This window comes from Pleurodeles waltl, chromosome 5 (genome assembly GCF_031143425.1).
Source record: "Pleurodeles waltl isolate 20211129_DDA chromosome 5, aPleWal1.hap1.20221129, whole genome shotgun sequence".
NCBI lineage: Eukaryota > Metazoa > Chordata > Amphibia > Caudata > Salamandridae > Pleurodeles > Pleurodeles waltl.
In genome coordinates, this window is record NC_090444.1 from 96781208 (window position 1) to 96807778 (window position 26571).

The 26571-nt window shown below is 43.6% G+C and overlaps 1 protein-coding gene across 11 annotated transcripts in view; it reads right to left on the reverse strand.

Annotated features, from left to right (window-relative positions):
• OTOF (otoferlin) overlaps positions 1-26571 on the reverse strand; it is an 875032-nt gene that overhangs the window by 204092 nt on the left and 644369 nt on the right. For all 11 annotated transcript variants that reach the window (XM_069233684.1, XM_069233683.1, XM_069233685.1 and 8 more), the window contains 7 exons: positions 20032-20158; positions 18139-18193; positions 17236-17367; positions 16238-16300; positions 14741-14825; positions 9470-9629; positions 2530-2716 (listed from right to left, as the gene is read on the reverse strand). In XM_069233684.1, the coding sequence (XP_069089785.1) occupies positions 2530-2716; positions 9470-9629; positions 14741-14825; positions 16238-16300; positions 17236-17367; positions 18139-18193; positions 20032-20158 (809 nt within the window). The remainder of the gene's footprint in view (positions 1-2529; positions 2717-9469; positions 9630-14740; positions 14826-16237; positions 16301-17235; positions 17368-18138; positions 18194-20031; positions 20159-26571) is intronic.

Below are 26571 nucleotides of genomic sequence, written 5' to 3' on the forward strand. Positions count from 1 at the left end.
AGATGTTGGCGAGTACCAGTGTTCCGTATGTCTGCTGCAGTTCACTGTATCAGTGCTTTCGGTGTTCACTTTCAGGCTTTCATGTCCTTGGTTTTCTATAAACCTCTTCATCCCTTCTCACATCTGAAGATTGCATTGCAGCAGGCTCAGTTATTTCTGCCCACCAGCTGCAAGTTACTGATTCTACAATCAGTGCCTACTTTGTAACGTAATGCATGCTGGTGCCCAGATGCCCGTGGGTGGTGCTGCTCAATGCCGGGGTTGCAGTGGTGTAACAAAGGCCCCCGCAGCCCCTGTGGTGCGGGCCCCCCCAATCTCCAGGGGGTTCCTCAGCACAGTACACTGTGCATGGGCAACAGGCCCCTGATGAGGACCAGGAGGAAGGAGGGGCCTCTATAGGTACTTTGCAGAGGGGCCCCCTTGTGTTTCGTTACACCGCTGCGGGGTTGCTGAATAACAAAGCTGCCTAGTCTTGATTCCACCTCATGCCTCTTTCACCCACCACCCTATGCTCCTTTCCCCTTCATCCCACTCCTGTGGGTTCTTATTCATCTTTGCTTTACCTCCAGTTCTCACTGTTTTCTCCTGCCAACCTCGTCCTCCTTCTTCCCTTTTCTGCCTTTCTTTCCCTTGTTCTATGTCAAAGTCTGATGAGAGCAAATTCACTCACTCAAGCATAATATTACCCCATCATGGTGCACTGCTATTTCACAGGGGTAAATCCTACGCCCGAGGTGGTATTGGTATTCCAAGAGAGGGAAGCTCTGGAAAATTCGAGGATACCCATAAAATAAAGAATTTTTGGCTGTTCAGAAAAAATGTCCTAAGGCATTACACCCTGGACATGTCAAAGAAGGAGTAAATCAGTCTCCAGAATGGGGTGCCAAACTTCCCAATAAAGTGCTAGGTGTGTAGAAGAAGGGGTTTCCCCACAGGAAAAATATATCCCTTGTGGGAAAAAATCTAAAAAAGGGCCATTGAATAAATGTAATTTAGTAAAACTGTTAAGGCACCCCTGCAAGGCCCACATTCCCTAGATGCTTTTACATAAGAGAAATGTGTTGAATTCTTCTTAACCTGCTGTGTGCCTCTGACCCCCTTTGGCTGATCTGGACAGATGTAGCATGGAAGCTTGAATGTGGTGTAAATCAGTAGGGCGGAGAAATACTTTACAGCTCAGGGGCAGCCACACTTCACAGAGGTTGCAAATAGTATGAGTAAAGGTGGTAGGTTTAGTAAAAGATGAAGAGACCAAAGAGAGCGAGAAAGAGTGAAAAAGGAAAAACAAGTGACAGCTCAGTGAAGTCAAAGAGAGAAGAAAGGTGATAAAAACATGAGAGGTACAGAGTGCAGAAGACAGAGAAGGAGATGGAAAGAGATTAAGAGAGTGAGAAGGAAATGTTAATAAATAATATGAGACAGCATGAAGGGGGAAGGGCAGATGGAAGATATTGAAAGACTGGTATATGAAAGAGAGGGAGAAGCATCAAAAAGAGAGGGGGAGATAGGGAGGATGAGAAAAAACAGATGGGAGAACAAGAAATTATAAAAAAAACATATAACTAACAGAGATGGAGAGATTAGAGAGACAATAGAAAAGAAAGGAGGAGGGTGAAGGATGGAGGGAGGACTTGAGAAACAGCCAGTGAGAGCGAGAAAGAGAGAGACTGACAAATAGAGTGAAAGAGAGAAAGATAAGAGAGAGAAATATTGTAACACGAGAGAGAGAGAGAGAGAGAGAGAGAGAGAGAGAAGTGGGAGAGAACATAAAATAGAAGAAGTCAGAGATGGGAAAAGAAAGAAAGAAAGCAATAAAAACCACAAATAAAAGGAAAGATGAAGAAAAGGTGATACAGATGAGTAAAAGAGGAAGAAAGATATAGTGTGAGAAAAACAAACTATATGAAGAGGTATATATAGTGCAAGAGAGATTGATAAAAATAAAGCGGGCGATAGAAAGAGAAATTGAGAGAGAGCCAGGGAGAGTGATGTAAAACACATGAGGGACGAAAGAGAGAGATTGATGCGGTGTAGAACAGAGTAGCCCCACTGCGCCTAGTTCTGCGAGCGAGCGATTGGACTTCAGGCACAAGAGCTTGTTCCACACTGTAACATCAGCATGAATGGCACCAGGTGGTGCACCAGAGGGCGCTGATTCTTTCTGCCACTCGAGTAGACTTTCTACTTGAGCGGAAGCTTTCTCAACACGAATGGTTGGAACCTGCCATCGAAATCTCGCCAGGAGGCTTTTTGGCGCTGGAAAAGCATGCCAGGGGATGCAAATTGTTGCTCACACTTACCAACTCAATGTTGGCGAGCCGTGTGCAAGCAAAAACTGCACCACACGGTGGTTGGCAGAGTTTTGTTGGAACTCCGCGCTCCAAGTAGAATGTGGAGTGGGCAAAACTCTGCAAACTCTGCCGGCAGAGCGAGGTCTTCACCCACCCTTAGTCTTACCTGCCCCTTTCCCACCAGGGAGGCAGAGAGGCAACTGAGTGACAGCTCAGGTGCGGCGCCCACATCGCTTACCTTCTGTCCCGCGAAGGACACCTGCACGTAGGGGTCGACCAGGTCCTTGTTCTCCCCGATGAGGGCTTTCTTCACGTTGGCCATGATGCTGGTGTTCATCCGGGGCAGCCCCTCTGCGCGGTAAAGCTTGATGTAGAAGCGAGCCCACTGCCTCTCCGAGGGCACCCCGTCTGGAAGGAGCAGGTTCCTGCAGCGTGGAGACAGGCCAGAGGACAGGACCATTCACCCGGAAGTACTTATGATTCAATGACGTCAGCTCGCTTCACATGCATAGTGTAAAGGTATTAAAGTAACGCGTAAAACCGTGTGATTGATTGTGATACGTTCATTTTCCTAATAAAAAACGTACTTTACGTCAGTTTTCATTAGGTTTGCGTTATACAAATAACACATACATACATACATAGAGGTTAAAGTGACATTATTGTTGGGCTGGATTTGCTCATCCATATTTTGAGAGATTTGTTTACCCACCTTCCAAAACTTGACGATTCCTGTCAAACATCGTTTGGAGGCCCAGATCGCAACTGAACAAGATTTCACTTGACTTACGCCTGCATTTCCAGGAGTAAGTTACTCCTTCTCATTGAAGTTTTGGTAAATATTGTACGGATCTTTGGGAAACCATGAAGGTGGGACCGACTGCACATACCTGCTGCATAAAGGACAAATGTAGCGCCCCGTTTAGTTCTGGGTTCAGTCACTGCGACTCTTTACATTATCTTTCTTTAATGCAGGTGGAGCTCCGGGTTTCCTTGGCACCAAGGTTCCTTGACTTTAGCAGCTGGCATAATTATTTTAAGTTACTGAGAACAGGATGTAAACTTGCCTCAAACTTGGGGTGAAAGAGTGGTTCTGATCTGAAATCCCAAGCTCCTGCCGAAAGGAGGGATCAGACTGAGATCCATAGTGTGCACTGTAACTAAAGATAGTATCTCAGATGTTGTGATGTTCAATGAGAGGAAAGGCATGACTGCAAGACTAACACAGCGAAGGTGCACTGAAAGGAAGTGCACTGTGGCTCTAACAATGGGCCATGATTTCCAAGAGGACTCAGATAAATCGTGAAAAGAGCAGAGCTGGGTAAAGAACACTGTTGGACACCACTTCTCAGCAATCATGGTCTACCGAATGACACGGCATTGAAAGTAATCCCAAATAAAGCGGTACCCAGAGGATGGGGCTCCCGGTGCCCACTTGGCTGGATGAAAGAATGTCATGGTAGATGTGGTCAAGTATGGAGTGACCCAAAATAGGAACCCACACACAGTTACCACCGACCTCCATCACTTAGTCCCACAAAGGCAATATGTAGGAAAGTACCATCTTGCCTGGCATGTTACCCCCATATTTCACTGTATATATGTTGTTTTAGTTGTATGTGTCACTGGGACCCTGCCAGCCAGGGCCCCAGTGCTCATAAGTGTGCCCTGTATGTGTTACCTGTGTTATGACTAACTGTCTCACTGAGGCTCTGCTAATCAGAACCTCAGTGGTTATGCTCTCTCACTTCTTTCCAAATTGTCACTAACAGGCTAGTGACCAATTTTACCAATTTACATTGGCATACTGGAACACCCTTATAAATCCCTAGTATATGGTACTGAGGTACCCAGGGTATTGGGGTTCCAGGAGATCCCTATGGGCTGCAGCATATCTTTTGCCACCCATAGGGAGCTCTGACAATTCTTACACAGGCCTGCCACTGCAGCCTGAGTGAAATAACGTCCACGTTATTTCACAGCCATTTTACACTGCACTTAAGTAACTTATAAGTCACCTATATGTCTAACCTTTACCTGGTAAAGGTTGGGTGCTAAGTTACTTAGTGTGTGGGCACCCTGGCACTAGCCAAGGTGCCCCCACATTGTTCAGGGCCAATTCCCCGGACTTTGTGAGTGCGGGGACACCATTACACGCGTGCACTACATATAGGTCACTACCTATGTGTAGCTTCACAATGGTAACTCCGAATATGGCCATGTAACATGTCTAAGATCATGGAATTGCCCCACCAATGCCATCCTGGTATTGGGGAGACAATCCCATGATTCCCCGGGTCTCTAGCACAGACCTGGGTACTGCGAAACTGCCTTTTCAGGGGTTTCACTGCAGCTGCTGCTGCTGCCAACCCCTCAGACAGGCTTCTGCCCTCCTGGGGTCCAGCCAGGCTTGGCCCAGGAAGGCAGAACAAAGGACTTCCTCAGAGAGAGCGTGTTACACCCTCTCCCTTTGGAAAAAGGTGTTAAGGCAGGGGAGGAGTAGCCTCCCCCAGCCTCTGGAAATGCTTTCATGGGCACAGATGGTGCCCATTTCTGCATAAGCCAGTCTACACCGGTTCCGGGACCCCTCAGCCCTGCTCTGGCTCAAAACTGGACAAAGGAAAGGGGAGTGACCACTCCCCTGACCTGCACCTCCCCTGGGAGGTGCCCAGAGCTCCTCCAGTGTGCTCCAGACCTCTGCCATCTTGGAAACAGAGGTGCTTCTGGCACACTGGACTGCTCTGAGTGGCCAGGGCCAGCAGGTAACGTCAGAGACTCCTTCTGATAGGCTCCTTCAGGTGTTGCTAGCCTATCCTCTCTCCTAAGTAGCCAAACCCTCTTTTCTGGCTATTTAGGGTCTCTGCTTTGGGGAATTCCTTAGATAACGAATGCAAGAGCTCATCAGAGTTCCTCTGCATCTCTCTCTTCACCTTCTGCCAAGGAATCGACTGCTGATCGCGCTGGAAGCCTGCAAAACTGCAACAAAGTAGCAAAGACGACTACTGCGACCTTGTAACGCTGATCCTGCCGCCTTCTCGACTGTTTTCCTGGTGGTGCATGCTGTGGGGGTAGTCTGCCTCCTCTCTGCACTAGAAGCTCTGAAGAAATCTCCCGTGGGTCGACAGAATCTTCCCCCTGCAACCGCAGGCACCAAAGAACTGCATCACCGGTCCTCTGGGTCTCCTCTCAGCACGACGAGCGAGGTCCTTTGAACTCAGCAACTCTGTCCAAGTGACTCCCACAGTCCAGTGACTCTTCAGTCCAAGTTTGGTGGAGGTAAGTCCTTGCCTCCCCACGCCAGACTGCATTGCTGAGAACCGCGTCTTTTGCAGCTACTCCGGCTCCTGTGCACTCACCGAGGATTTCCTTTGTGCACAGCCAAGCCTGGGTCCCCTGCACTCTAACCTGCATTTCACGACCTCCTGAGTTGTCCTCCGGCGGCGTGGGACTCTCTTGTGCAACTTCGGGTGAGCACCGATTCACTCCACTTCGTAGTGCCTGTTCCGGCACTTCTGCGGGTGCTGCTTGCTTCTGAGTGGGCTCCTTCTCTTGCTGGGCGCCCCCTCTGTCTCCTCACGCAGTTGGCGATATCCTGGTCCCTCCTGGGCCACAGCAGCATCCAAAAACCCTAACCGCGACCCTTGCAGCTAGCAAGGCTTGTTTGCGGTCTTTCTGCGGGAAAACACTTCTGCGCGACTCTTCACGACGCGGGACATCCATCCTCCAAAGGGGAAGTTTCTAGCCCTTGTCGTTCGCACAGAATCCTCAGCTTCTACCATCCAGTGGCAGCTTCTTTGCATCCACAGCTGGCATTTCCTGGGCATCTGCCCACTCCCGACTTGATCATGACTTTTGGACTTGGTCCCCTTGTTCCACAGGTACCCTCGTCTGGAAATCCATCGTTGTTGCATTGCTGGTGTTGGTCTTTCCTGCAGAATTCCCCTATCACGACTTCTGTGCTCTTTGGGGAACTTAAGTGCACTTGGCACCCACTTTTCAGGGTCTTGGGGTGGGCTATTTTTCTAACCCTTACTGTTTTCTTACAGTCCCAGCGACCCTCTACAAGGTCACATAGGTTTGTGGTCCATTCGTGGTTCGCATTCCACTTCTAGAGTATATGGTTTGTGTTGCCCCTATCCCTATGTGCCCCCATTGCATTCTATTGTGACTATACATTGTTTGCACTGTTTTCTATTGCTATTACTGCATATTTTGGTATTGTGTACATATATCTTGTGTATATTTGCTATCCTCATACTGAGGGTACTCACTGAGATACTTTTGGCATATTGTCATAAAAATAAAGTACCTTTATTTTTAGAATATCTGTGTATTGTGTTTTCTTATGATATTGTGCATATGACACTTAGTGGTACTGTAGGAGCTTCACTCGTCTCCTAGTTCAGCCTAAGATGCTCTGCTAAGCTACCTTTTCTATCAGCCTAAGCTGCTAGACACCCCTATACACTAATAAGGGATACCTGGGCCTGGTGCAAGGTGTAAGTACCCCTTGGTACTCACTACAAGCCAGTCCAGCCTCCTACACAATATAACTCAAAATACCTCGGTTCCTTTACCGTGGGAAGGCGCTGTCGGGGGTAAAGTACAATGAGCAATAAATGGAAGCTGGGAGGCGAGCATCAGTCCCATAATTTTGACAACGTGTGATTTATTCTTCCTTTGCTTAACAAGGAGGAATCAGTTTCAAGAGTTTTTTAGATTTGGCTGCTTGAAATGAGAGCATAGACGTGCAGGTACTCATGATGACAGAGTACCTGTTTGCTACTGAGACATACCTATACTCTCCCAATAAATATATTCCACTCCTTTTGAGAAGTATTGATTCTCTCACTTTAAAACTAAAGCAGTGCAGGCACTCAGTCCCTGACAGCCCCTGTTCATTTAAAGCCCAGGGGCACTAATGTACAACTAAGGCTGAGGAGAAGGATCACATTACATTTTGAGAGGATTGGCAGGTTTTTGCATTGCCAGTTTGGCAAGTGTATCACAAAGGGGTTGGGACCCTGGGCCTGTCCTTCGTGCAGACCAGTGCACGTGTTTCCCTTGGGCTGCTTTTGTCTGCACAGTTTTTTGCAGAAGAAATCCCATGTGTATCATGCACACAAACACGCTCTCACCCACTACACACACGTACATCCAGATTTCCATACACACAAACACACTTGTGTTATGTACCTATATAGTCATAATTAGCATGGAAAGGTCTGTTTGTCCATCCTGTTCAACTTGACCTAATTGCATTTTTCTACACATCTGGACATAATTGTAAAGCAAAAAAATCTAACTGGCAGTCAAAATAAATACATTTTTTTACTCAAGATGAAGTACCAACATTTTTGTTTTAGCCTTGTGTGGCACGTAACACGGGCATACTCCTGGCCGGACATGAATAGCCTGTTCCCATTAGATCCCGGCCGCCAAAGACAGTGGAAGCAGTGCTTAATTTGTAAACAAATAGTTGCCAGGGCCCTCCTCAGGAGGCTACTGCAGTTTGCACCACCCATTGACTCTGCCAGCACTGCAAATGGCCGCACCAGCACAACTACTAACCATCACACTCCCACAAGTGTGACAATTCAGACTATTCCAGGCCCTCAAAGTTATTAGAATGGCTTCGGTGGCAGGCAATTGTAATTTTTAATATATTGAATGCATAAACAGCTGCTGTTGTGCTCATTTCTAAATTAGACAAACAGTGCCACCATGTGGCAGCAATTCACGCGCACCATTGTTGACTATTAAGTGCCAGTGCTGAGCACCAAAAACCACCGGCTCAAATTAAGCACTGATTGGAAGTAAGGGTGCTGCAGCCCCCTCAAAATAGCCCTCAAAATACCAATACTGGAATTCAGAAGGTGAATGAGCATGGAAAAGCCTGCAAATTGTGTTTTTATCCTCTCTGTTTAGCTGTGCTTTAAAGACAGAGGTCAAATGTCAGGTATGTCTGACAAACTGCTGCTTATTCTTTTGGCATTGAGCTGGCTGTTTACATTTTGTGGACTGGAAAGTCTGACAAACTGCTGCTTATTCTTTTGGCATTGAGCTGGCTGTTTACATTTTGTGGACTGGAAAGTGAGAGGATGTTGTTATGCAATCTTTCTAGGATACATGGATTATGAAAGGAAAGGGAGTCATTTTTTCAAACACAAAATTGAAAAGTAAACAAACTGTACAAATATTTCAGAATATATCAGTAGTCACAAAAGCACAAATGAAGCATATTTTTAATTCTGAAGTAGATGGAAACAAAGATTTTAAGAGGATCAATTGTTCCAGTACCACTGCCGGCTGCACATACTTCTGGAGTAAGCGAGACAGTACACTGGTATTCAGTAGACCCTAGTTTAGACAAATGTGATAAAAGATAGGGCTTCATTTACGAGGCCCTAGCGTCACCGGAGCATTCTGCAGCACACATAGAAGTGCCAAATCGCAATTGTAGATTGCTTATGTGAAGCACACATAGAACTAGCAAATAGCTGTTACTGATTGTTCATGTGCAGGAAGGGACACCTTACTGCACATAATCAATCATTCCCTGAAATGCAGGCCCCCTTGCACTATCGTGTGAGGGTGCCTGGGTTGGTGCTAAGCAGCTAAATTTAGCACCCGGGCTAGAGGAAACACAGCAATGCTTCATATTTTTGTAAATACAGCGCATCCCTGCCTTTCTGAAGTGATGGTTTTGGCACCACGCTGTGCCACTTCCTCATAAATGAGGCCCATAATCTCCAGAGAAGTAATGGTAACAGCAGTATCTGCCTCATCGGGACTCTAAGGATTCACCTACGGATCAGCATTATTTGGATAACCTTGGATCCCCAGTGCCGTTGTTTGTAGGGGTGCAGTATTAGCACAACCACATCCTGTGCACTCGCAATGAAGCCCATAGCTGTATTTTCCGACAGAGAGTTCTTGGTAATTCCTTTGTCAGAGAATCCACCAGTTGAAACTACACTTAAAGTCTGATCACAAAAAGCCTGGAAACTTGGAAACTAAAGTTAGCAATAACAGGACTGGGACCCTGACATTTTCAAGTACTTGTAAACTTCTATATCAATGCACAGCCTGCTCATGTGGTTGTATACTCTTCATAAAGCTGTCCTGACCTGGTTTCCAAGGCACTAGGAACTATTGTTAAATCCAAAATTTCTCACCCTTCTATATCGTCATCGTCCGTCTCGTTGGCTTTGTGGGGGGTTTTAATGTTGTCTCCTTTGCCGACCACAGCGATGTCGCACTTCAAGTAGCCTTTCAGGCCCGCCGTGATGTCATCGGGGTCCGACAGAATGGCCCACTTGTGGTAAAACTGGTGCTCTGAGGGAAAAGGCAGAGTTGTCCATTTCAAGTTAACACCTGGATCTCTTAAAGTTTTGTTACATTAAGAACTAAGAACGGTACACAAAATTAATTTTATGTTGGTGTATTCAGTAATTTTAGTAGAGGGGAGAATATAGTGCCTCCATACCTTACCAAACATTCTTGTGTTTAAGACATAGGGCCTGATTTAGAGTTTGGTGGACGGGTTACTCCATCACAAACATGATGGATATCCTGTCTGCCATATTACGATTCCCATAGGATATAATGGGGTTATAAAACGGAGGACGGGATATCTGTCACATTTGTGATGGAATAACCCACCAGCCGGACTCTAATTCAGGCCCTTAGTGATTATCGGAACAGCGTTTACCAGAAGGCTTCAGATAGGCACAGCATTGACAGAGGTAACTCCCAAATGGTCCCAGATGCCCTCCCTTGTGTAAATAGGGCGTGAGTGCTACAGATATGGAAAGTGTACACATGGATATTTAAGGAACCTGGCAGCCCCACCAGTTGAAACTTTATGTCTACATTTAATGAAAAACAGCATTGCCACCTTGAACAGATTTGAAACACCAGACTTCATGACCAGCTGAGGAGCTACCTTGATTGCTACTAGGATTAGTCAGTCTGTTCCTTGCCTCAACCATTAGATACAGCATGGTCTTGGAGCCCCGGTGTCTGTCTTCTAGGACACTGCTGATTGGAAGTCTCTGAAGTGTGGCCTAGTAATGAAGGAGCCCAAAATCCTTCTTCCTTGAGTGTGAGAAGGAATTCTACCTCAAGTAATGCTGGGTCTCTGCTAGACCTGCTGCAGTGCTCCTGAACCCCTGGCTGAATTGCTCAAGACACTGATCAGAAAACTTTGAGGGAATCAAATTGGAATCATTGTATGTACTTTTTCTGGCTTGTTGAAACCTGGCACCCTGACCAAACCATTACCCAGTGTCATCCCCCTGCTGATGGAAGCTTTATAGGACCAGTGCATTGAACCTGGCAACGTTGGAGGCCACACCACAAGTTTCAGAAGCATTTGAAGTGCATTTTTATTCATCACCACTGGGTGCAAAATGCAATAGCTTGTTTTTAGCACTTGCAACTGGTAAGGGTGCCTAAGGTTTAACTGCACTAGAATGTTCTATGATGGAAAGGCCCTTTGCCTCATAGCTCCTAAATGCACACAAAGGTTATTTTACTTAGTAGGTCAAACCACTATTGCTCGGTGAACTCTTTCCAGTCTATCTGACTTCTCAGACCTGTGACTGGCTCGACCCTTTGTGTAGACCAATTTTGCTGAAGTTTTGCAATGGGATGTTTATTTTCCATTGCAGTCAATATATATCTTGGCCACTTACATCTTCACTGTAAGTGATAGCTGCTGCATTTTGAGTTTTCTTCAGCAGTGACAAGGTTACTTCACCAGAACAGGGGTTTCCAATACTATTCTGGTGCTGTCACCACCGAATGTGGACACAGGGAACTGTCACGAAAGTCGGGGTACATTGCCAGCACCCCATACGTAGTCTGCTTGCCATGCTAGAGGCAGTCCAAGCATGGTAAATAGACTATACTTAGCTTTTGATGAACGGTTATCACACTTTCCATGGTGGTCTTTCAAGGACCTAAGTAGGACAGGGATGCAAGTCATTCTCCTCACACTGGGCGGCTGCCACTGTAGTAGATGGAGATTCCAAAGGTTTTTGGCAGAAACATTATTACTGCCCTTTCCTACATTAGGCCTTTAGATATTTCCTCTTATTTTTTGGTTGCGTCCATTTAAATGGGTAAGGGTTTTGTATTTTACATGAGCTATTGTTGACATTTTCAACGTGTATCTATTTTTGATAAAACAAAAACTCACAGTTTTTAGGTCGAGCACACAAGCGCTTTGACCTGTTGTAAGTATTGCAGGTTTTTAACCACACCCACCACATGCCCATCACTTTTCACTTGTTCGTCGGGTTGCCTTTCAAGAATCCTTTGTTATCATTGGTAAATGCTTTATGTTTGTACCTCCTAAAAAATGCCTTCTGCTATCACAACTTTTCAACAGTGTTCCTAAATTCAGCTTGATGTTTCAAAGTGAATTACCACAGTTCTTTAACAGGTAAAATAGGGAGAGTAATTGAAAGTTCTTGGGGGTTATGAATCAGGATCTTCTGAAAATTGCAAAAGACATGTTCAATAGGTATAGAAACCAAGTACAACGTATCCGTCCATATACCTTTGAACAGTGTGAAGTAGAAAGCAATGCTGCAAGGTTTTTCTCGTGGGGGAAGTACCCTCCATCAAAGGTGAGTGCTGCATCATGACATTTTAAGCAAACCAAGATGCATTTGGGAAACTAAATTGTAGAGACCATTAGGAATGAAATCTGACTCTCCTTCCAAACCCAGGGCATTGGCTCTGAGGCTATGCTGCCCTTAAGTGGCAAGAGTGCCTTGAAAAGGCTGAGGACCATCTGAAAGTTGTAGGGGCGAAGACAGCCTAGATGAGCCCTGTCAAACTCCATGTTCAGCTGAGTGGAGTTGTGAATTAGGTCTCAGCAAAAGACAGCTGTTGGCCAGACCTATTGTTTCCACTATGCGGCAGCCTCTTACATATGATTGGATGGCTTTATTATCACTTTCCCATCCCTGGTTCTGATTCGCTGGCTTCCCTTCTTATTAATGTAAAGGTCTCGCCCAAGAGCACTTTAGTCTCACGGTGTTCGGACTGATTAACTTGCGTCTTTCCACTTCAGTCCTTCTTTGCATTCAGAGAACTACTTACTCCTTTTTCTGTAAGGACTCAGTGGGAGTGAATGTGCTTTCTTGCTCTCTCTCCCCCTTTTGTTGCCCTCCCCCCTTGAAATTTCCCTCTCTCTCCACATTGCTTTCAACGCCCCTCCTTATCCCGCTAGAGATCACACACACGAGATTGCAAAAAGTTTTTGAGCAAACCGAAATCTGACTTTTAAAGAGTTAGGCCCATATTTATATTTGTTAGCGCCGCATTTGCGCCACTTTTTGACGCAAAAACGGCGCAAACTTAGTTTTTTGATTATGAAAATAGAACTCCAGTGCTTTAAATGGGCTGGTACTCACCGGTACTGAGTACCGGCACTTTTTTATTTTGAGAGGGAGAGTACCGGCATATCTCAAGATATACGTAATACTTTTAATTGGAGAGTACCGGCACTTCTCGGAAACAAGCAGGTACTCTATCACAGAGTACCTGCACTTCTATTTTTCCATTTAAAGCACTGGAGAACTCAATAGAAATATATTTGTACTTTGAATAGAACAAGGATCTAACTTTTTCAGTGACTATTTTCCAACTCACAAATACTTAAATTTTAACCATGGATGACTCGCTTACTTGGTCCTGCTAGGATTCAAACCTGTGATCATCTTTTCACAGACAGATGTCAGCAGCAGGCACATTGACCATCAGAGCTATCTGCCTCATCAAAGTATGACCGATATTTGATTGCTTTGATTCATAAAAACGTTTTCCCATCACGGCCAATGTCGGCCAAACACAGCTCTTCCGTGGGCCGACCTCATACTTGCTTTTGAAATCTTGAAAAAACATTTTTCACTCCTTAACCGGTTCTGATGATTAACTACGTTTTCAATGTTTTTAGCAGAAGCTGGAGTCTGACTTCTTTCTGTTGCGTTTTTACTGCATTATTTTCTACACTATGGCCATCCACGCCATATGCCACAATTCTGTAGGTCCACAAAATTCAGTGTGGATGGCTATGTTGCAAAAACACAAACTCTGAGTATTGTGCCACAACTGATCACACCCTGTTCTTGCTGAGCTTTGAATTATTCACATTTCCGTCTGCAAACGTCGACTTTATGTGCTTTCATATATCAGCGCCCATAATTTAACATCTCAAGGAGATCGTTTTAAATAAATTAGGATACATGAAAACACCGTCAGCTTATTTCTCTGATCCTCAGTACTTGTGGCGGTAAATGCTTGTTAATATTCCTATTTCAGTGCTGGGTCCTGCTGTCTTTGCAGGAGCTGCAAGCTGACATCTCTGTGTCCATTTCCCTGAATAACTGACGTGAAAACAATGCAAATGTCCTCTGCAGAATATAAAGCATAAAAACGGTGTTTGCCTGAAATGCACAATAATGTTTAACCGCTGCACAGATGTATGAATTCAATGTAGTGCCCTTTAATTAAAAACTATGTATCTATCATTAGAAGCATAGGTACATTTGTAAACTTAAGAGCTCACACTGGCCTCTCTTTCCATAATCATGCTTAAGTGTAACACTCCTTCAACTTGGTAAGTGCATAGGGCCAGATTTAAGGGAAAAGGACGGTGCGCGTCGCTGCGCCAAATTTGACAGCGTCACGCACCGTCATTTTCACAATGCAGGGATGAGCTGTATTTAATAGAATACGGTGCACCTCAATGTTTCCCCCTGCGCCGGCGCTGAATTTGCTGCCGTGCACCAATGAAGTAACCCTTGCACCATTGTGCAAGGATGGCTGCGTTGAGGAGGAGATTGTTTTTGTGCAGGGAGGAACACCTTCCTGCACAAAAGCAATCTTAAATGGTGATTTGCTCTTTCTATGTGGGCTGCAGGATGCAGCACACACAGAAAGAGCAAAAAACAAGGAGAAATGAAAGCATTTCTCCTCGTTGCGCCTAGGGTGGCGTTAGATTTTGGTGCTGCCTCAGGTTTACGAAAACTCATAAATCTGGGGCAGTGTCAAAATGCAATGAGTGTTGCTGTGGCATGCCCACAGCAACACCCACTGCACGCCCCTTCCACGCAAAGGGCTGCATTACAAGGTGGTGTAAAGCCACAAAAAGTAGCTTAATGCCAGCATGTAAATACGGTGCAATACATAGCGCCACTGGAGCGTCACTAAGTGTGACTCTCCGGTGGCACTAGGGGTCTTTAATATGCCCCATAGTCTTTTTTTTATTTCACTGCGCATGCAGTGGGCTGTTGGGAGCAGTCATCACTCCCTGTCCTGCTTGAGGTCTTAGACGAAGGACAGAAGATCACACGGGACAGTAATGGATCTGTGATTATGCATTATTTGCAGCTACAATAACTCATGGGGAGAGAGGCAGGATCACCACCTACCTTGTTGCGTGTAAACTGTGCCCACGTCCAGCTTGAAGGAACCCACCAGCGTCCCGCTGCGCAAGAGGTTTTTCGAATGGATGACCTGTCAGAAAAGGGAAACATGTCACATAATCTGTGGATGACCTGACACATAATAAAGCAGTGTCGGATGTGTGGTCTTATTCAGACAGGGGAAAAGATCTAAGGTACCTAGTAAACATGAGGCGAAGGCAAGGAATGGAAAAGACCTGCTTCCTGATTCACAAAGATTTTCTTTCAAGCAAATTTTTCCAGATCATTTCTGATCTGTACCAGGCATGTTTACCATCTAACAAAGTTTAGTATAAGAGTCACTTTAATTATCTTTAGATGTGAATATGTAAAGGAGATTTGCAAAGATTTGCTTGTGTCTTTGAGAAAGTGATATTAAATGTTAGGTACAAATATAAGGCTCTACATGCAACTCCTACTTTTCTCCACAGAAAATCATTCTGAATCGGAGCATAGTTTATTATTCTATACTGTGATGTTTTTTGTACCTACATTTTATTTGTTCCTTCTCTGGGGCAACTATTGGATAATGGTTTAGAAGGTAAACTATCAACTTTGGGTAACACCTTGTCTCCTACATGCATAATCTGAACTGTAAATCTGACAGCCTATCCTCACTCTCATATGACCTTGGTGCCATGGTGGAAATATACTATTTCAAATGTTTAAGTAAGTATGCAGTTTTTAACTTCCTCATTTCCTGAACTGAATGACATGACACAAATGGGAGCAGGGGTAAATTCGCCCTCATGTTTCTTCTCTCTTAACTAGGATGTAGCTGTAAACACATTGCATGACTTGTATTTAGTCATTTCAAATTATCTTCTAAGAATATTTGACAACACTTTGTATACAAAAGTAATACTTAACTCCACATTATCTTACAGTAAGAAGACAATAGTGATTTTTAGATTCTCCTATTTTTCCATTAATGTCAGATATTAGTTACATTTCACTAATATCAAGCTGGCTCTATATTCGTTTATACAGAGATCAGTAATGCAGAAGTTCGAAAGTAGAAGCCATTGACATTAAGGTTTTGTGGAAGGTTGATAGTCCACAAATTTATGCCTATATTAATGTAAACTCTTCTTGTGGCAGTTTAAAATTTTCTGGAGAAGGTGGATGTTTGCTGTCCCAGAAATAATGATATCACTTTTTTTTCTATTTTTATTCTTATAACACCTGAGAGCCTAAAGACCCAAATAAAGAAAATTAATCAATTTGATCTTTAATCTTCTATATTTAGGGGGATTTCGCAAGTCTTTACTCATGATCCACCTACCGTTCTCTTCACTACATCCAGATTCCTATTAACATACATTTGTGTATGTTAACTTTATACCATTGATGAGTGGTATAAAAGGATGAAGTGCATGTGATTAGTTATGCCACACATAACATGCAACGAGGACCATAGTGTGGTGTATTTTGTATTTAGCTGAATCTGCCTCAAATACTTACCGAAAGCTTGATTATCTTATCAAACATCACATCCGGTGGCACGTGGAACTCAAAAACAAAGTACTGCGGAGAGAAACAATGGATATCATTTTACGAACTATCCATACAGTTTATTAGGCTTTATTCATCGACCGTGCTTCCTTGAGGCAGTGCCTAGCTCACACACCAGCGGTATGAGACAATGATGCTGTCTAGTGTGTATTGCAATGCAAAATCCAACAATGCTTCAAATGTAAGAGTAGTCTGAACTTCTAGCTGTTTTGCTGATTGAAGGGTTATGGGGCTGGATTTTATTGTGACTGCAGGGCCTGGTCAGATGGTTACAGTGATTTACAAGGAGGATCAGTCCAGAGATGGATCTGAAGTTGCCCTGGTCCCACAAGCACACCCCTGGAGTCCTGCACACCCTCAGGGACAACTTAAATCCCAACCTCGCCAGCTTAGCCCTTCACCATGTGAACGTTGCTAAATTGGGTACCAACATATTTGAGTACCAACATAATTATTACAAAGGCTATGGGAATTTAGCATTGATGGTGTCACAACTCAACTGTGGGTTCCAGTCTGACCCGCATCCCAGGTGCAGTCAGAAAGGCAGATGCCGATGTAGGAAAGTGTGTAAATGAGGAACATAACAGATGCTACACAACACTTGGCATAACTGAGTTTGCCATTGGTTGAGGAATTGCTAGAGCACCGGAGACCAAGATATGACGTTTGATGTGGTGGAGTGAAGAAGGGCTAGCAAAGTGACACAAATAAGAGTTCCGGTGGAGACATAAATACTACAATCTATATAAGTACCAGAGATGGGCACATAGCTGGTTCATTTGCACCAAATGGGTGGCATTCGGGGATCAAAAATATGTCAGGGTGGGTGATATTAGCGATGATTCTAGAGTAAATGTGCAAGGCCCTGTTACATGGAAACAGTCGCACTCCTGGCACAAATGATGGTACCTCATTGAGTGTATCACAAAGTAGTGTCCATGTCCTACCTCGTTGTAGTAGGGGCAGTTTGTTGACTCTTTCATTGATGTGTATTTCTTTTCATCCCCAACTTCAACACACACAACCGGGTCCATGTTCAGTCCCACCAGCTGCCGCGCCTCAATTACAGTGATGCTCACCTGGAATGTACACCGACAAATACAAGCAGCTTTAATACATGCTCATTTATACACAGCACAGAACTTCACACATGTAAAGGACATACCACCAGTTATATAACCACCACACCACCAGCTGCAGTTTCTTCCATTGTACGACAGGACTTTTAATGTCATTAGTCAGCACTCATATGTTTGTTGTAAAGTATCATTGTGGATCTGAAGGTTGGCCCAACAGTGCCATCTTCTGTGTATATATGCTCGCAATTGTATCTCTGGCTCCAAAATGTCCCACAAAATGGTGCCAGACTATGAAAACACATAAATGTAAAGAAGGCAAGACTAAGGGCCTCCATCACACACATATTCCTAGTATCACATCTGCAATATTACAAGTGCATTATATTCAATGGCACTTGTGGTAAGGCGGGCAGGATACCCGTCCCGTTTGTTAAGGAGTACCCATCCGCCAAACTCTAATCCAGTCCCTAAGTCTTATGAAGACAAACTGCAGAGTTCTGTGCGCTCTGCAGATGCTGGATCAATGGCCCATACAGTTCTGCATATAATCTGCACACTCTTCTCCCATCACCAAGGTTTGTTCCTAATGGTCAATAAAGGCCACAAGTTTGGCCACTGAAACGATTTAGTTGGAATCAGTAACACACTCATACGTGACCAGTTGTGCCTTGTTAGGCTGGATTGCTCATCCAGGTGACATGTCTCTCAAAATGATGCACTCAATGACACTGTTCCACAGGGAGGAAGTGCAGGTGAGCAACGCATACATACTTGGTAATCCATTGGTCTCCCCGCACTGGGTTCTATCTTTATATCGGGCTTGGACCTGTACCGGTGAGAGAAAAGTCGGCAATGAGTAGGAAAGTAGTTCAATAAATATATAATGGTGCCTCTACATTGAGTGACCTGTAGATCTACAAGTTAAACAGGTTTTGCATGAACAATCACAATAAAAATAGAAGTTTTGCGACCACTGTTGTTTATTGTCTCTTGCCCGCTCCATAGTACAAGCACATATCCTTTCAATGGAGCATGGAGTTAAATATGCAGTATTTTCTCTAACCACTCCACTGTCTGCCATATAATGCACTTCCAGCCACTGTTAGGCTTAATTACATATTCCTTATCCAGTCGGTTCTTACTCTGGTAAAATGCTCTAGTCAATTATGTTCTCACACAGGACATCTATGTGGTAAAGTAGTTCATATGTTCAGACACTGTCAGTGCTAAAAACTCTTTTCGGTCTTCTTGAACTAATAAACTTATATTAAATTAAGTACCAGTGGCACCTGTTATGCCCAGCACTGCAACAGTAAGGGCATTCTAAACAAGCATTGGCAAAACCAATAGGTCTTGTCTGTAAAATCAGGATGCAGACCTCCGAGTTTTCCCACTGCTTTTTTCCCCATCACGAGGCTTCAGTGAGTATGCACACATGGCACCCATCTGAGAAAGACTTTTCTTAAGGTTTATAAACAAGAACATTTCAAGACGTCCACCAGGCATGTGCACACATTTGTGAACACACACATTGGCCATTTTAAAGTACATTTTTTATAAAGCTTTAAAAAAACATTCCAAGGTGGCTGCCATGCATGGACATGCATGCGTGCAGACACATGGTTACCATCTTGTAATAGCTTTCATGAAACTTAAGAAAAAAAACACTCCTAGTTGGACACAGTGCATTAGTGCATTCACACACATGAGCAAGCATGTGCATCTTTCTTAGAATGGTTAAGCACATTAAAAGAGGGCCACCTGCTTTTGTCCCGGAAGTGGGTGGCAGGTAGAACTTGGATGGGGAAAGTCAGTGCTGGGAGGGAACTAATTTGCTTTTTTTTAAAATTAAAATAGTTGACACCAGGAATGGAGGAGGGAAGCGGGGAGGGCAGGGAGATAGAATGAAAGAGTCCCTCGAGCAGTGAAGTGCAGCGGAAAGATAGAACTCATCCAATGAAAATGTGGTGAGTCTGAAATGCTCCTTGGTAGGAGAAACACAAGGATGGAGGGGGGACCAATGAATAAGGATGAGTCAACTGAGACAAGAAATCCATCAAATCATGAGCAAGAGATAGACCCAAAGCCAACTTCAGTCTATATTTGATACCTGACGGACTGGTATCTAAGGCCCTAGAAGGTGATGATGTTCGGTAAAAGCACAAATGACATGTTGAGTATTGGAATCTCTTTAAATGTATGCAGGTAAAGCTTTGGGCTTTGGTAATATTAGAAAAGCAACTTGTGTTAGGGAAGGGTAAATGGAGAGTCCACTAGGTATGAACTGCTGGAAAGTCATCCCCTGACTATTGAATGGGCTGTAAAGCCATGATAATGACGGACTGGCACGACATAAGATTCTATCTGCATATGCGTCCGTACGTTGACACCGCCTAATAGGCATTGCCCTAGTCTTCTCCCTCCTGCCAACCGCCCAGAGCACAGCATCTTCCTCTTGTATACATGTGGTTAGAGCCAGTTGCCATCCTTTGTTAATCAGTTTTACATTTCCATCTTGGTCCCCACCAAGATGCTGTATGCGGCATGAGCCACATGAACACAACCAGTAAATGATTAAATACACAAACTCATCCAACATACTTGGCATTCCAAGCACATCCCCTTGGCGAAGACCTAGGGTGGAGTCAGCACAGAAGAGCTCACCGTTTGTTGGAGACATTGGTGGTAACCGCTGTGACCGAAGCCAGGGAGATGGTGTCTGGATCCAGGCCACCGCCCAGGCGTATGGCCTTCCGGTCAAGGTCTTCCGTTTCCAGCACAGCGGGTTCATCTGCCAATGACACCACAATAATCATCACTCAGAGAAGTGAAATCACCAAGTTCACTTTATACTGTCGTTATTCAAATATTTAAAGACTAAACTTTAAATGTATTTGGTAAAATAAAAAACACATTTATTTCACATTGGAGTTCCACTGGATGCAGAACAGGTTTATCAGTGAAAAATATTGGAATATAATGCATTTTGCAGAACACTTCAAGGGAGGAGTGGCTTGTGGGGCTTTGTTGGGGCAGGGCAGCGCGGGGGATGGTGCAGGGGGGCGAATTAATTAAAAAACTAATAATAATAAAATCACTTACCTGCTTCTCCGCCTCGCCAATCCTCTCCTGCACTGCACGCACAGGCTCCCAGCCTGCCCTGCAGATAATCCTGACCCTGCTCAAAGCAGCATTCAGATTGGCTGGGAGCACACAGCCAGGACGCTCCCAGGTAGACTGTGTTGAGTCGCTGGGCTGGAGAGAGCCTACTGCGCATGTCGGCCAGCCAAACATACATTAACACTGAGGGGGACTGCTTTGCACCCCCCCTAAGTTCTCATCATCTCTAATGCCCCGCCCATTTTACTACAACATGATAATAATCTTAGTTTATTATCATTGTGTAGTAAATGTTTTGCAGTTGCTGCTGCTGGTGGGGGGGGGGGAGGACGACACTCCTCCGCCATAGCGGAGGAGCCGCGCCTGCTTCCAGGTCGGTTTGGCAAAACTGAATACAATTTATAGAAAATAATTGGGGCTTGGGAATCCAACCCCAAATAATTATTGTTCTGTAATGGATCCTTTTTATAGCCCAAAAATGTACAATAAGCGCTTCAAGGTGTTCGGTCTGTTCTCATTTTAGACAGTTTTTTTAGGGGTCTCCCAATTAGTAAGGAAGGACTGAATTCAATAATCAAACGCGTATTTGTATGTGCGGGCGCTCACATTATGATGGGCAAGTCTTCAACTACCCACAACCCTTGTTATCACTAACCAGCCACACTGTACATTCAACTACCCACAAGTCTCTCAGTGCAGCTACCCTGCTCCATGACCACTACCCAGGCCCCGCCCGGAGGCGGTGGTGGTATCCTGCCTGGGGCCTAGAGTCTTCTAAGACAGGTTTACCCCATGCTACATTTACAAATCAGGCACTGAATAAATGGCAAAAACACTCATTCATGGTCCAGAAATGGGCAGAGATGTACAAAGTGCCATGTTAGGTATAGGATCGACACTGGAAGCATAACTTCCCAATACAACTTCCTATGACCTGATAAAAATAGAAGGATCCCTTGTCTTGTGCTCTTCAGCACACATTCAATGTGCAGGCTTTTTTGTAAAATAAAAACACTTCTCGTTGTTAGGGCCTGCTTTAACGAGGCGTTAGTTTTTGAAGCAAAGTCCGATCAGGTTATCTTAGTAAACCATGGTTTTGCATCAAAACATCAGTTTGCACTGATCCACCTAAGCAACGCAGCCCTGACGCAGAGCGATGCATTCAGTGCAAAGTTCTCTCTGAATTGAGAAAAGGGCTAATTTCCAGTGCAAAATGCATTTTTGGGCTGGAAAGTGAATACCATATACTGCATTTGGCCACTTTTCTTAGCTTTGACCTGGCACAGGGAGTTAGGAAATCTGGAACTTGGTCTGGTGTTTCACTGTGTAATTTACATAGATATCATTTTGTTTCCGGTAATAAGTGGAAACAGCCAACCAGCATCAGCATATAAAAGTGACAAATGTAATAGCAGAAAACATCCAAATTGTGGCTTTTCAGATGTTTCAGGTTTGAGGAGAGATGTGGTGGCCAATGAACATGGTGGGTGTCCTATCGTACCTCGAGTTCTGATTTGTTTCCATGTTGACCCAGCTATCTTGTACTTACTATCACAAGTTTTTTATACTTAGGGCCAGATTTACTCACATTTTTTGTCATGGTTGCACCACTTTTGCACCATGACGCAAAATGCTAGTAGATGTTTACAAATCCAAACCAGGGGCGATTAGTGGCTTTGTACAAAAAATTTAACCTAAGGCAGTAGCTTGCCTTGCATTGCGTTACAGTTCATTCTGAGAGGCGTTCAATTGGTGGAACACGGGCGTTCCCATGCATCCACTCATGGATTTCACGCAATCCCAGATTTAAAAAGGTCTGTTAACCTAGGATTGCGTGAAATTGCTACGACTCCCGGAGGATGGCATAACAAGTATAAACATCTTTTTTCTCTCCTTGTTATTTCCTCTTTGTATGTGTGCTGCAATTTGTGCTCTAAGAGAGCAAAAGTGAGCCTTATTTTAGTAGATATGGAACATTTCTGCCCTCCCCCTTTCATGCAATGCAGCAAATTACCTTGCTACACTGCAAAGGTTAGTAAATCTGGCCCTCAGTCTGAGTACGCTGAAACCTGTTACTCCAATCTGACAAGTCACAAAGAAAATATTATTTTTGAGATGCAAATATCAGCATATGTTTTAAAGGATGCAACATCACAGCGATTACATGCGATACATGGTTTCTGAACAGGTACCTGTTACGTGCCAGTTACATTAGCAAACGCTCGTGTTGTTGTATCACAATACGACCCCGACAGCAGTGCATCACTGCACCAGCTATAACTATGGCATCCACTCTAGTGGTGCTTGCTCCCCTTTGGGTTTAGCCTTTGAAAAAACCCACTAGACCATTTATACCCACAAACTGAAGGGAGAAGCACTCAAACGATCTCAGTATTTGTTTGCCTCCATCACAAGTCTGCATTAATAGTCTATATTATACTAATAGTCTATACCTGTCGCTGGCCCTTGCCCTGCTCAGCGCTAGGATAGCCTCGCAGGTGACTAGCAGCGCTTTACAAATCCACATCACGTAATAATATTCAGTGTTAATCACTCCATGACCTGCAAAATCTTTTAATGATTCTTCAAGAGATCACAACCAAGGGTCGCTTTCAAGCTCAATACCACTTTGCAAGTTTTCTCCACTCTCAAGCTTATGTTCCAGCAGCGCTTAAATTGTAAATAAAAATGTGCTGGTGCCCAAAGCTCTCCTCTGAAACAAGCGGCTGCTGCAATTAAGCGTGTGAGCACGGAATACTGAGGCAGCGTAATCCTGAAGCCACCTCTGGCCTCTTTATCCATTTACAGCCACTCCCTGCCCCTTCAGCTCACCCTTGCAGCTTTCTGCTTTCTCCCTGTGTGACCTTTTTTCCGTCTTTCTCTGCCTCCATCTTTTCTGTCTTTCCTATGCGTGTCTTTTGCTCGCCGGCACTCAAAAATAAGTGCCAATGTGCAGCACGGGAAACCATCGGCTCAAATTAAGCACTGTCAAAGAAGACGATATCTGGCGGGTGCCCGATAGGGCATTTTGTCTGACTTGCATTTTCAGTTGTATCCCAGAGCTATTGGATTTGCCAGAGCCGCCAGCCACCCTGAATTTGTATTTCAGTGGCTGCCGGCACAAAGAGCCGGGGAGCTGCCATGCACGTTTGACCTTCTGAGGACCCTGGTGGTTGAATGTAGTTACTATGGATGCCAAAGCAATGGTTTAGGAGGGACCCAAACAAGCTAATGGCTGAAAGACAGCTGACCCAGCTCATTCTATGTATACTGTAAACAATAGGTCTCCAGACAGAGCACTGTCCAAACAGACCTAAAAAAGGTGCCTCCCTCCACTCATATTTCTTATTCTGGCTGTCTTTATTGCGCTATTGCAGATCTCAAATCATCTCCTCTCTGTCTCAGCCAGTTAATAGAAAAAAGAAATTATGAAAAGAACCTCCTCGCTTTTCACTCCACAAAAGTTTTTCGAGCCAATAACAGGTTTTCAACACTCTTGCTGGTTTCTACTTTGCTCATTTATAAACGATATTTTTGAAACTCGCCTCATCTGAGGGTCTATCAATAATTAAATACTGCTCTAATCAATAAAATATGTCTATTATGTCTTTTTGTTGCTATATTGACACATTTTAAAATAAAGTTTTTTTGCAAAACCTTTCACTATTGTTGTGTCCAACCTTACCCCAAACTCCTCACTCTTATAATACTACTTTTTCGACGCCCCTTTCCGTTTTAGATCACACATTGACAAAGCCAATAGTCCTAGCTTTTTGTTGGAGGAAGTGTTTATGAATAATTTGGTAATTTTGTGCGTGTTGCCCCTAGCTGTCCTAGAAAGTAACTCCCGTCATGAATAATGCAAGATATTGGTTTACACCATTATACTCACTAGGAACAGGGCCTCTGTGCTGAACAGACTGTGCTAAGAGAGTTCAGCTATACCCTCAAAAAGAGGACGGACAAAAGGATCCAGAAGATGGAGTTTATATTTTAAATGGTACACTTAAAAGGCATAAACAACAAAATAATGCATAGAAGATGCAAATTGCCAGCGTTTCCATTGACATTTTATGAAAACCCATATGTGCACTGCTCTATAATTGAGAAAAAAAATCATAAATCCAATATGTTATCAAGACAGCAAATGGATGTTGCATCTGCGGTCAAACCCCACTCTCTGTACATGTTATTCTACCCTCTAAAAAACATGGTGACATGAGGTATTGTAGTCAGACACAGACATGAAGAGATCCCAGGCAGACAGAAGAAGCATGAACACATGGGTTAATATGGAGATTGTGAATGGCATTCAAGTCAAGAGGAAACAGAGGAACAGGCGTACTGCACAAACCTGGTTCTGTTCATCAACTGACAACTTCTGTCCTTCTATTTATTGTTGGTATTTGTGATGGACTAAAGTCATGCTGTTGTATCTTCTACAATATCAAGGTGGAAGACAGGGGATGTGGGTCACCGCCACATTCATACTGTGGTGGAAACAGATATGTCATTCTTCCAATGAAGATAATGCCAGCCTGGGCTATGAAACATCTCTGTTAATGGCTTGGGCCTTTTGCACTGTGGCTGTCAGCTACCCGCACATTGGTTCCCAAATCAATAACCTCATACTTAGGTGCCTCCCTAGAGCCACGTGATGCATTTTAGATAGTAATACAGTCATCATGATATAAGGATGGGTTAAATACCACATAATTAAGGGGAAATTGCTTATATTTGCCTACTGGTTGATTAAACATGTGCCAACATTATAGTTTTGCTAGAAAATTACCCATCTGTTAAAATATCTCATAATGAACCAGGTTGTGTATCTTTTTAAAGTATAAATCGTTTTTAAATTATAAATTAGTAAGATGAAAATAGTGTACATAATATTTCATACAGTTGCAGTAATAGAAAACAGGTTGAAAACTATATAGTAATAATTATAGTTACCAATACATTGATGTAAAATATACTGTCAGGTCTACAATTAAACATTTTAAGAATTACATTTTTCTAGAGAAAGGGGAAGAAATACAAAGGAAGAGAAGGAGAAGATGAAAATTATCAACTTCAGTAAATTTCAAATCAGTGTGAAATGAGTGGAATTATAAGAATTTCCAAGGATAAACTACACATGCAGGTAAAGTATGCAAAAAAACTAAACTAAACCATATACAATTACTCATTGACCTATTTCAATATGTTAGTGGGCATGTTGACCTTAGTACCAAAATGTATATAGGTAACCATACCAATTCTCTTCCAACATGCAGTCCAACAGGAGATTGCTCTCACTGGTCCATTCTATGATTATAGCGCGCTCTGTACCATCATGACTTAAAGATAGATTTAAAGTGTTTTTTCAATTCACTGTTATTTGTGGAAAGCAAATGCCACTAAAAGATCAATTATTTTTTGGAGGGCAGCACATCATAATCTCCAGATAAACCACAAAGAAAGATATTTAAAAATGTAACTAGAACTTTTGTGTTGAATAATAAATTGATCTCGGGTAGGGCTTCTTTTGACCTTAAACCATAATGTATATAAAGACTAGTCTCCTATAAAACGCAGAACCGTATCTAAGGACCAAACATTTTTCCATATGAGTAGTCTTTATCAAGTTCAGCCATTACACATTTAGGATGTATTGAGGGTGTACATAAATGTTAGGATAAGTAGCAATGTTTTCAATGAGAGTAGGAACCACAAGGATGTATTCCTAAGAAGAGAGTACCCAATCATTCATTGAGAGCAAGAAAGTGCTTCCAAATTAGTTGAAATGCTCCCTTCCGACAAATGTGTACACACAGAATCCATAATGATCCTTGAAGACATACGACTTGAGCAGGGAGAGCCGAACTGGTTGTCTGAATATGGTGAATGTGACTCCATAAACCAAATACTCTACGAGAACCATCACATTTTAGGTGTTTTTTCTATTCAGTTGCTTTTGTATTACTCTGACTCTCAAATGGCTGAAATTGTAGATAATATCCAAAACCCCAAATACACACACTGTATTTAAATAATGTGTAAGCTGACATTCAAACACTAAAAATCATAGAAACTCTTGAC